The 10,760-nt window shown below is 46.1% G+C and overlaps 1 protein-coding gene across 1 annotated transcript; it reads left to right on the top strand.

Annotated features, from left to right (window-relative positions):
* Positions 1 to 8,544: 8,544 nt before the first annotated feature.
* On the top strand, positions 8,545 to 10,098 carry LOC125515733 (syntaxin-124). Its single transcript, XM_048681240.2, has 2 exons — positions 8,545 to 9,290; positions 9,363 to 10,098. The coding sequence occupies exons 1-2, from the start codon at positions 8,853 to 8,855 to the stop codon at positions 9,849 to 9,851; spliced, it is 927 nt and encodes a 308-aa protein (XP_048537197.1). The 5' UTR covers positions 8,545 to 8,852; the 3' UTR covers positions 9,852 to 10,098.
* Positions 10,099 to 10,760: the final 662 nt, after the last annotated feature.

The following is a 10,760-nucleotide window of genomic DNA, read 5'->3' as shown; positions in this document are numbered from 1 at the left end:
GACACAAGTTGATCCACGTGATCATATTCTTAGCCGTGAGCGGTGCCCCCTTCCACCATAGTCCTCAATAATATTGTAGCGGTGCTTAGGCGAAGCCCTGCGACGGTAGTACATCAAGATCGTCACCACGCCGTCGTGCTGACGGAACTCTTCCCCGACACTTTGCTGGATCAGAGTCCGGGGGTCGTCATCGAGCTGAACGTGTGCCAAGAACTCGGAGGTGCTGGAGTAACAGTGCTTGGATCGGTCGGATCGGGAAGACGTACGACTACTTCCTCTACGTTGCGTCAACGCTTCCGCTTCTGTCTACGACGGTACGTAGACAACACTCTCCCCTCTCGTTGCTATGCATCACCATGATCTTGCGTGTGCGTAGGAATTTTTTTTGAAATTACTACGTACCCAACAGTGGCATCCGAGCCTAGGTTTTATGTGTTGATGTTATATGCACGAGTAGAACACAAGTGAGTTGTAGGCGATATAAGTCATACTGCTTACCAGCATGTCATACTTTGGTTCGGCGGTATTGTTGGACGAAGCGGCCCGGACCGACATTACGCGTACGCTTACGCGAGACCGGTTCTCCCGACGTGCTTTGCACAAAGGTGGCTAGCGGGTGACAGTTTCTCCAACTTTAGTTGAACCGAGTGTGGCTACGCCCGGTCCTTGCGAAGGTTAAAACAACACCAACTTGACAAACTATCGTTGTGGTTTTGATGCGTAGGTAAGGTTGGTTCTTGCTTAAGCCCGTAGCAGCCACGTAAAACTTGCAACAACAAAGTAGAAGACGTGTAACTTGTTTTTGCAGGCAATGTTGTGATGTGATATGGTCAAGACATGATGCTAAATTTTATTGTATGAGATGATCATGTTTTGTAACCGAGTTATCGGCAACTGGCAGGAGCCATATGGTTGTCGCTTTATTGTATGCAATGCAATCGTGCTGTAATGTTTTACTTTATCACTAAGCGGTAGCAATAGTCGTGGAAGCATAAAATTGGCGAGACGACAACGATGCTACGATGGAGATCAAGGTGTCGCGCCGGTGACGATGGTGATCATGACGGTGCTTCGAAGATGGAGATCACAAGCACAAGATGATGATGGCCATATCATATCACTTATATTGATTGCATGTGATGTTTATCTTTTATGCATCTTATCTTGCTTTGATTGACGGTAGCATTATAAGATGATCTCTCACTAAATTATCATAGTAAAAGTGTTCTCCCTGAGTATGCACCGTTGCGAAAGTTCTTCGTGCTGAGACACCACGTGATGATCGGGTGTGATAGGCTCGACGTTCAAATACAACGGTGCAAAACAGTTGCACACGCGGAATACTCAGGTTATACTTGACGAGCCAAGAATATACAGATATGGCCTCGGAACACGGAGACCGAAAGGTCGAGCGTGAATCATATAGTAGATATGATCAACATAGTGATGTTCACCAATGAAACTACTCCATCTCACGTGATGATCGGACATGGTTTAGTTGATTTGGATCACATGATCACTTAGAGGATTAGAGGGATGTTTATCTAAGTGGGAGTTCTTAAGTAATATGATTAATTGAACTTTAATTTATCATGAACTTAGTCCTGGTAGTATTAGCATATCTATGTTGTAGATCAATAGCTCGCGTTGTTGCTTTCATATGTTTATTTTGATATGTTCCTAGAGAAAATTGTGTTGAAAGATGTTAGTAGCAATGATGCGGATTGGATCCGTAATCTGAGGTTTATCCTCATTGCTGCACAGAAGAATTATGTCCTTGATGCACCGCTAGGTGACAGACCTATTGCAGGAGCAGACGCAGACGTTATGAACGTTTGGCTAGCTCAATATGATGACTACTTGATAGTTTAAGTGCACCATGCTTAACGGCTTAGAATCGGGACTTCAAAGACGTTTTGAACGTCATGGACCATATGAGATGTTCCAGGAGTTGAAGTTAATATTTCAAGCAAATACCCGAGTTAAGAGATATGAAGTCTCCAACAAGTTCTATAGCTAAAAGATGGAGGAGAATTGCTCAACTAGTGAGCATGTGCTCAGATTTTCTGGGTACAACAATCGCTTGAATCAAGTGGGAGTTAATCTTCCGGATAAAATAGTGATTGACAGAATTCTCTAGTCACCATCACCAAGTTAGTAGAACTTCGTGATGAACTATGATATGCAAGGGATAACGGAAACGATTCCTGAGCTTTTCATGATGAAGAAATCGATGAAGGTAGAAATCAAGAAAGAGCATCAAGTGTTGATGGTTGACAAGATCACTAGTTTCAAGAAAAGGGCAAAGGGAAAAAGGGGAACTTCAAGAAGAACAGCAAGCAAGTTGCTGCTCAAGTGAAGAAGCCCAAGTCTGGTCCTAAGCCTGAGACTAAGTGCTTCTACTGCAAAGGGACTGGTCACTGGAAGCGGAACTACCCCAAGTAATTGGTGGATAAGAAGGATGGCAAAGTGAACATAAGTATATTTGATATACATGTTATTGATGTGTACTTTACTAGTGTTTATAGCAACCCCTCAGTATTTGATACTAGTTCAGTTGCTGAGATTAGTAACTCGAAACGGGAGTTGCAGAATAAACAGAGACTAGTTAAGGGTGAAGTGACGATGTGTGTTGGAAGTGGTTCCAAGATTGATATGATCACCATCGCACACTCACTATACTTTCGGGATTAGTGTTGAACCTAAATAAGTGTTATTTGGTGTTTGCGTTGAGCATGAATATGATTTGATCATGTTTATTGTAATACGGTTATTCATTTAAGTAAGAGAATAAATTATTGTTCTGTTTACATGAATAAAACCTTATATGGTTACACACCCAATGAAAATAGTTAGTTGGATCTCGATCGTAGTGATACACATATTCATAATATTGAAGCCAAAAGATGCAAAGTTAATAATGATAGTGCAACTTGTTTGTGGCACTGCCGTTTAGGTCATATTGGTGTAAAGCGCATGAAGAAACTCCATGCTGATGGGTTTTTGGAATCACTTGATTATGAATCACTTGATGCTTGTGAACCATGCCTCATGGGCAAGATGACTAAAACGCCGTTCTCCGGAACAATGGAGCGAGCAACTGACTTATTGGAAATAATACATACTGATGTATGCAATCCGATGAGTGTAGAGGCTCGCGGCGGGTATCGTTATTTTCTGACCTTCACAGATGATTTAAGTAGATATCTACTTGATGAAACATAAGTCTGAAACATTTGAACAGTTCAAAGACTTTCAGAGTGAAGTGGAAAACCATCGTGACAAGAAAATAAGGTTTCTACGATCTGATTGCGGAGACGAATATTTGAGTTACGAGTTTAGTCTTCAATTAAAACAATGTGGAATAGTTTCACAAATTCATGCCACCTGGAACACCACAGCATAATGGTGTGTCCGAACGTCATAACCGTACTTTATTGGATATAGTGCAATCTATGATGTTTCTTACCGATTTACCACTATAGTTTTGGGGTTATGCATTAGAAATAGCTGCATTCACATTAAAAAGGGCACCATCTAAATCCATTGAGACGACACCGTATGAACTATGGTTCGGCAAGAAACCAAAGTTGTCGTTTCTTAAAGTTTGGGGTTGTGATGCTTATATGAAAAAGTTTCATCCTGATAAGCTCAAACCCAAATCGGAGAAATATGTCTTCATAGGATACCCAAAAGAAAATGTTGGGTACACCTTCTATCACAGATCCGAAGGCAAGATATTCGTTGCTGAGAATGGATCTTTTCCAGGGAAGGAGTTTCTCTCGAAAGAAGTGAGTGGGAGGAAAGTAGAAAACTTGATAAGGTAATTGTACCTTCTCCCTTATTGGAAAGTAGTTCATCACAGAAATCTGTTCTTGTGACTACTACACCAATTAGTGAGGAAGCTAATGATGATGATCATGTAACTTCAGATCAAGTTACTACCGAATCTCGTAGGTAAACCAGAGTGAGATCCGCACCAGAGTGGTACGGTAATCCTGTTCTGGAAGTCATGCTACTAGATCATGATGAACCTACGAACTATGAAGAAGCGATGGTGAGCCCAGATTCCGCAAAATGGCTTGAAGCCATGAAATCTGAGATAGGATCCATGTATGAGAACAAAGTATGGACTTTGGTTGACTTGCCCAATGATCGGCAAGCAATTGAGAATAAATGGATCTTCAAGAAGAAGACTGCCGCTGACGGTAATATTACTGTCTACAAAGCTCGACTTGTCGCAAAAGGTTTTCGACAAGTTCAAGGGATTGACTACGATGAGACCTTCTCACCCGTAGCGATGCTTAAGTCTGTCCGAATCATGTTAGCAATTGCCGCATTTTATGATTATGAAATTTGGCAGATGGATGTCAAAACTGCATTCCTGAATGGATTTCTGGAAGAAGAGTTGTATATGATGCAACCAGAAGGTTTTGTCGATCCAAAGGGAGCTAACAAAGTGTGCAAGCTCCAGCGATCCATTTATGGACTGGTGCAAGCCTCTCAGAGTTGGAATAAACGTTTTGATAGTGTGATCAAAGCATTTGGTTTTATACAGACTTTTGGAGAAGCCTGTATTTACAAGAAAGTGAGTGGGAGCTCTGTAGCATTTCTGATATTATATGTGGATGACATATTACTAATTGGAAATGATATAGAATTTCTGGATAGCATAAAGGGATACTTGAATAAGAGTTTTTCAATGAAAGACCTCGGTGAAGCTGCTTACATATTGGGCATTAAGATCTATAGAGATAGATCAAGACGCTTAATTGGACTTTCACAAAGCACATACCTTGACAAAGTTTTGAAGAAGTTCAAAATGGATCAAGCAAAGAAAGGGTTCTTGCCTATGTTACAAGGTGTGAAATTGAGTAAGACTCAATGTCCGACCACTGCAGAAGATAGAGATAAAATGAAAGATGTTCCCTATGATTCAGCAATAGGCTCTATCATGTATGCAATGCTGTGTACCAGACCTGATGTGTGCCTTGCTATAAGTCTAGCAGGGAGGTACCAAAGTAATCCAGGAGTGGATCACTGGACAGTGGTCAAGAACATCCTGAAGTACCTAAAAAGGACTAAGGATATGTTTCTCGTGTATGGAGGTGACAAAGAGCTCATCGTAAACGGTTACGTTGATGCAAGCTTTGACACTGATCCGGACGATTCTAAATCGCAAACCGGATACGTGTTTACATTAAACGGTGGAGCTGTCAGTTGGTGCAGTTCTAAACAAAGCATCGTGGCGGGATCTACATGTGAAGCGGAGTACATAGCTGCTTCGGAAGCAGCAAATGAAGGAGTCTGGATGAAGGAGTTCATATCCGATCTAGGTGTCATACCTAGTGCATCGGGTCCAATGAAAATCTTTTGTGACAATACTGGTGCAATTGCCTTGGCAAAAGAATCCAGATTTCACAAGAGAACCAAGCACATCAAGAGACGCTTCAATTCCATCCGGGATCAAGTCCGGGTGGGAGACATAGAGATTTGCAAGATACATACGGATCTGAATGTAGCAGACCCGTTGACTAAGCCTCTTCCACGAGCAAAACATGATCAGCACCAAGGCTCCATGGGTGTTAGAATCATTACTGTGTAATCTAGATTATTGACTCTAGTGCAAGTGGTAGACTGAAGGAAATATGCCCTAGAGGCAATAATAAAGTTATTATTTATTTCCTTATATCATGATAAATGTTTATTATTCATGCTAGAATTATATTAAACGGAAACATAATACATGTGTGAATACATAGACAAACAGAGTGTCACTAGTATGCCTCTACTTGACTAGCTCATTAATCAAAGATGGTTATGTTTCCTAACCATGGACAAAGAGTTGTTATTTGATTAACGGGATCACATCATTGGATGAATGATCTGATTGACATGACCCATTCCATTAGCTTAGCACCCGATCGTTTAGTATGTTGCTATTGCTTTCTTCATGACTTATACATGTTCCTATGACTATGAGATTATGCAACTCCCGTTTGCCGGAGGAACGCTTTGTGTGCTACCAAACGTCACAACGTAACTGGGTGATTATAAAGGTGCTCTACAGGTGTCTCCAAAGGTACATGTTGGGTTGGCGTATTTCGAGATTAGGATTTGTCACTCCGATTGTCGGAGAGGTATCTCTGGGCCCTCTCGGTAATGCACATCACATAAGCCTTGCAAGCATTGCAACTAATGAATTAGTTGTGAGATGATGTATTACGGAACGAGTAAAGAGACTTGCCGGTAACAAGATTGAACTAGGTATTGAGATACCGACGATCTAATCTCGGGTAAGTAACATACCGATGACAAAGGGAACAACGTATGTTGTTATGCGGTCTGACCGATAAAGATCTTCGTAGAATATGTGGGAGCCAATATGAGCATCCAGGTTCCGCTATTGGTTATTGACCGGAGACGTGTCTCGGTCATGTCTATATTGTTCTCGAATCCGTAGGGTCCACACGCTGAAGGTTTCGATGACAGTTATATTATGAGTTTATGCATTTTGATGTACCGAAGTTTGTTCGGAGCCCGGATGTGATCACGGACATGACGAGGAGTCTCGAAATGGTCGAGACATAAAGATTGATATATTGGAAGCCTATATTTGGATATCGGAAGTGTTCTGGGTGAAATTGGGATTTTACCGGAGTACCGGGAGGTTACCGGAACCCCCCGGGAGGTATATGGGCCTTAGTGGGCTTTAGTGGAAGAGAGGAGAGGTGGCCAGGGCTGGGCCGCGCGCCCCTCCCCCCCTAGTCCGAATAGGACAAGGAGAGGGGGCCGGCGCCCCCCTTCCTTCTTTCTCTCCTCTTTCCCCCCTCCTGAATCCTATTCCAACTAGGAAAGGGGGGGAATCCTACTCCCGGAGGGAGTAGGACTCCTCCTGGCGCGCCCTCTCCTGGCCGGCCGCACCCTCCCTTTGATCCTTTATATACGGAGGCAGAGGGCACCCCTAGAGACACAAGTTGATCCACGTGATCATATTCTTAGCCGTGAGCGGTGCCCCCTTCCACCATAGTCCTCGATAATATTGTAGCGGTGCTTAGGCGAAGCCCTGCGACGGTAGTACATCAAGATCGTCACCATGCTGTCGTGCTGACGGAACTCTTCCCCGACACTTTGCTGGATCGGAGTCCGGGGATCGTCATCGAGCTGAACGTGTGCCAAGAACTCGGAGGTGCCGGAGTAACGGTGCTTGGATCGGTCGGATCGGGAAGATGTACTACTACTTCCTCTACGTTGCGTCAACGCTTCCGCTTCGGTCTACAGGGTACGTAGACAACACTCTCCCCTCTCGTTGCTATGCATCACCATGATCTTGCGTGTGCGTAGGATTTTTTTTTTTGAAATTACTACGTTCCCAACAGCATGTGCCAGGGCTAAGGAGGAATCTAATTTCGCTTGGTGTTCTTCATGATGGTGGTATGAAATTCCGTTTTGATTAGAATAAGAAGACCATGAAAATCATGGAAGATGGGGTGACCGTGATGATAGGAGAGAGGACGGATTCGCATCTTTACAAGTTGCAAGGGAGCACTATTGCAGGTGGAGCCATAGAGAGTGGAGCTGCAAGAGTAGCAGTGGAGTCTCACGGTGGCGGCGGGTCTGGCCCATTGGGTAGCTCTCAGTAAGCTACAAAGAAGACAACCCAAGTCCGGAGTACATGAAGGTTCGAGTATGGATGACTTCTAGATGATGGAGGATATTCGTCAAGGTGGAGTTTGTTATATTTGTGTCGAATATATTATGTACGCAAGGGGTTACGTGGACTTGGAGTTGTAATTGGTGTGGTTAGGTACGCGTTGTATAGGAGTCGGACACTTGTATTCTAGGCCTCTTATATACGAAGGGGCACCACACGTTATAACCTATGATGACGACTTGATAGCAACAGGTACGCGGGGGAGCCGATGGCTTGTGCCGGCGCTCGGACGGCCAGTGTTGCGGTATCTTGGGGAGGAGCGTCAATAGTCATGCCTCGGAGATGTAGCCATATCGGTGAACCTCGTTAACAAATATCGTGCCTCGATGTGTCGTCTATGATCTTGAATTAGTGTTTTATTCTAACAGTTTTTGTGCTATTCTTTCATATTTTATTTGTGCACATTATTTATTAAAAAACTTATTATTCTAGCGAAACAGCAATGGGCTTGGCAACACGCGCCATCAACGATTTACTAGTACTACCTACTAGTAATTATAGACGAACAATTTTGCTATGTTTTAGTCGACTGGGGCTAATTATGTCTCAATTAACGTTATATGTCATTGATTTTGCATGAAGATCGATGTAAAATTTTCTTTTTAGTTTTTCTTTTCTCTTTTTTATATAGAAGTACTATGTCACTAGATTGAAACTTGGGCTAAGTCTTAGTTGACTAAGACCTAGCTGCACCCACAGACGAACCTTAAAAAAAGTAATTATGGACGTGGCGCCACCGTGCGAGACATCCAGCCGTGCATGCCGCACGTTGGTCTTGTCCCCGCGTTCCCTGCACCCAGTCAACCCGGATGGACTTGTACCTCTCCGCACGTCCATTTCCATTCCCTTGGATGCCAGAGAGGTCGTGACTCGTGAGTGTTCTTCTCCCCCCGCCAATTGGCACCCTTCACTCCCTCCCCTCCTCATCTCTCGTTGCCACAGCTCCTGAATTTGTAATGCTGTGCTACACTTGTCGCCGCATTAGTTGGTGTCACGATGGAGGAATTAAGAAGGCCATAAGCCGGCGGCGCCATTGCTCCTGTCCCCTATAGCCAGCTAGCTCGGTTTCTCGCCGCACCGCCTCTGCTCTTGCTCTGCCGGCTGCTCAGCTCCATCGATCTCTGCCTGGTGTTCCGAGATGAACGACCTCTTCTCGTCGAGCTCGTTCAAGAAGTATGCCGACCTGAAGGACCAGGTGGCGCTGGACGAGATGGAGGCCGGCAGCGGCAGCGAGAGCGCCAACCTCGACAAGTTCTTCGAGGACGTGGAGGGCGTCAAGGAGGACATCAGCGGCCTCGAGTCCATGCACCGCCGGCTGCAGTCGGTGAACGAGGAGAGCAAGACCGCACACGACGCCCGCGCCGTCAAGTCGCTCCGCGCCCGCATGGACGGCGACGTCGTGCAGGTCCTCCGCCGCGCTAAGGTCGTCAAGGCTAAGCTCGAGGCCCTCGACCGCGCCAACGCCGCCAGCCGTAAGCTCCCCGGCTGCGGCGCCGGCTCCTCCACCGACCGCACCCGCTCCTCCGTCGTCTCCGGCCTCGGCAACAAGCTCAAGGACCTCATGGACGACTTCCAGGTAAAACATTGAGTTTTCTTGGTTCATTGCCTCGCCCCGCGCGAGCCAGCTACCTGACCGGAGAGAGCGCAGGGCCTTCGGACGCGGATGGCGGCGGAGTACAAGGAGACGGTGGCGCGGCGGTACTACACGGTGACGGGTGAGACGGCGGAGGAGAGCACGATCGAGGCGCTCATCGCGTCGGGGGAGAGCGAGACGTTCCTGCAGAAGGCGATCCAGCGGGACCAAGGGCGCGGGCAGGTGATGGCCACGGTGTCGGAGATCCAGGAGCGGCACGACGCCGTGAAGGACATCGAGCGCAGCCTGCTGGAGCTGCACCAGGTGTTCCTGGACATGGCGGCGCTGGTGGAGGCGCAGGCCCACCAGCTCAACAACATCGAGACCCACGTCGCGCGCGCCAGCTCCTTCGTGATCAGGGGCACCGTGGAGCTCGAGTCCGCGCGCGTCTACCAGAAGAGCAGCCGCAAGTGGGCCTGCATCGCCGTCGTCGCCGGCGCCGTGCTCGTCCTCGTCATCGTGCTGCCGATACTCGTCAACCTCAAGCTCTTGAGCGGCAGATAGATGCAGCATGGCGCGCGGTGAATTGGTTGATCGATGACGTATCCGTTCGCCTCCATCGATCTCTTCTTCCGCGCTGCATCTTCTTGATGTATGTGTTGTCTCGTTCCTTTGGATTGAGATGGGGATTCTTTTATCATAGTTAGCCTTTCGATTTGATCTAAAAAATGGAAAACTTGTCATGGATCAGATCAGAAGTGTTACTTTAGGATGGTTATTATCTGTTATATCAAATATTTAAATTCCCTCTTGAGCCGGTTGTGCGAGAAGTATGGCCGGCCGGCATCCTTGTGGATTGATTCACGACGAGGGCGACAACGTGCAGGTCATGCTGTGTTCGTGACCTCAATTTCATTCTCGAATCTAACTATCTAGGGGCAGGTTCCTCCACAAATACAGTATGGTAGAGTAATACAAGAAAGCACCTTGGCGTAAGGCTACGCTGGCAGATCCCATGTATACATGCGGCGTGGTAGATTTGGCAGTTTGGAATTGACGACCGTGACGGTGAGAGCATTTCTTCTCGAGGTTTTAGAAACAATGCTCTTCCTTCGGACAGCAACACGAATCTTTCTGCTTAATTAAAGATTAAGGTATCGTGCATTCTGAAATACATGAAGCACCAGTGGTCTAGTGGTAGAATAGTACCCTGCCACGGTACAGACCCGGGTTCAATTCCAACTTTAGACCCCTGGGTCGATAACTTCTGTTCCTCCCTTGTCCTCGCCTCTCTGACCGCACGAGCTGCTGCCGCTGTAGCTAGAGCCACGGGCTGACGTCAGCCATAATGGCGGCTTTTTACACTTAGCCCCCTGCCTTTTTGCATTTTCAACCCGCACTTCAGCACAATGTGGCACCTGAATAAATGTTGTCTCCCCTGGGTCAATAACTCATGTTCCTCCCTTGTCCTCG

The sequence above is a fragment of the Triticum urartu genome, chromosome 6A (assembly GCF_056163025.1).
Source record: "Triticum urartu cultivar PI428250 chromosome 6A, HENAU_Tu73, whole genome shotgun sequence".
Classification (NCBI taxonomy): domain Eukaryota; kingdom Viridiplantae; phylum Streptophyta; class Magnoliopsida; order Poales; family Poaceae; genus Triticum; species Triticum urartu.
The sequence above is the reverse complement of the archived record's forward strand: the minus strand, read 5'-3'. Positions and strand labels throughout refer to the sequence as shown.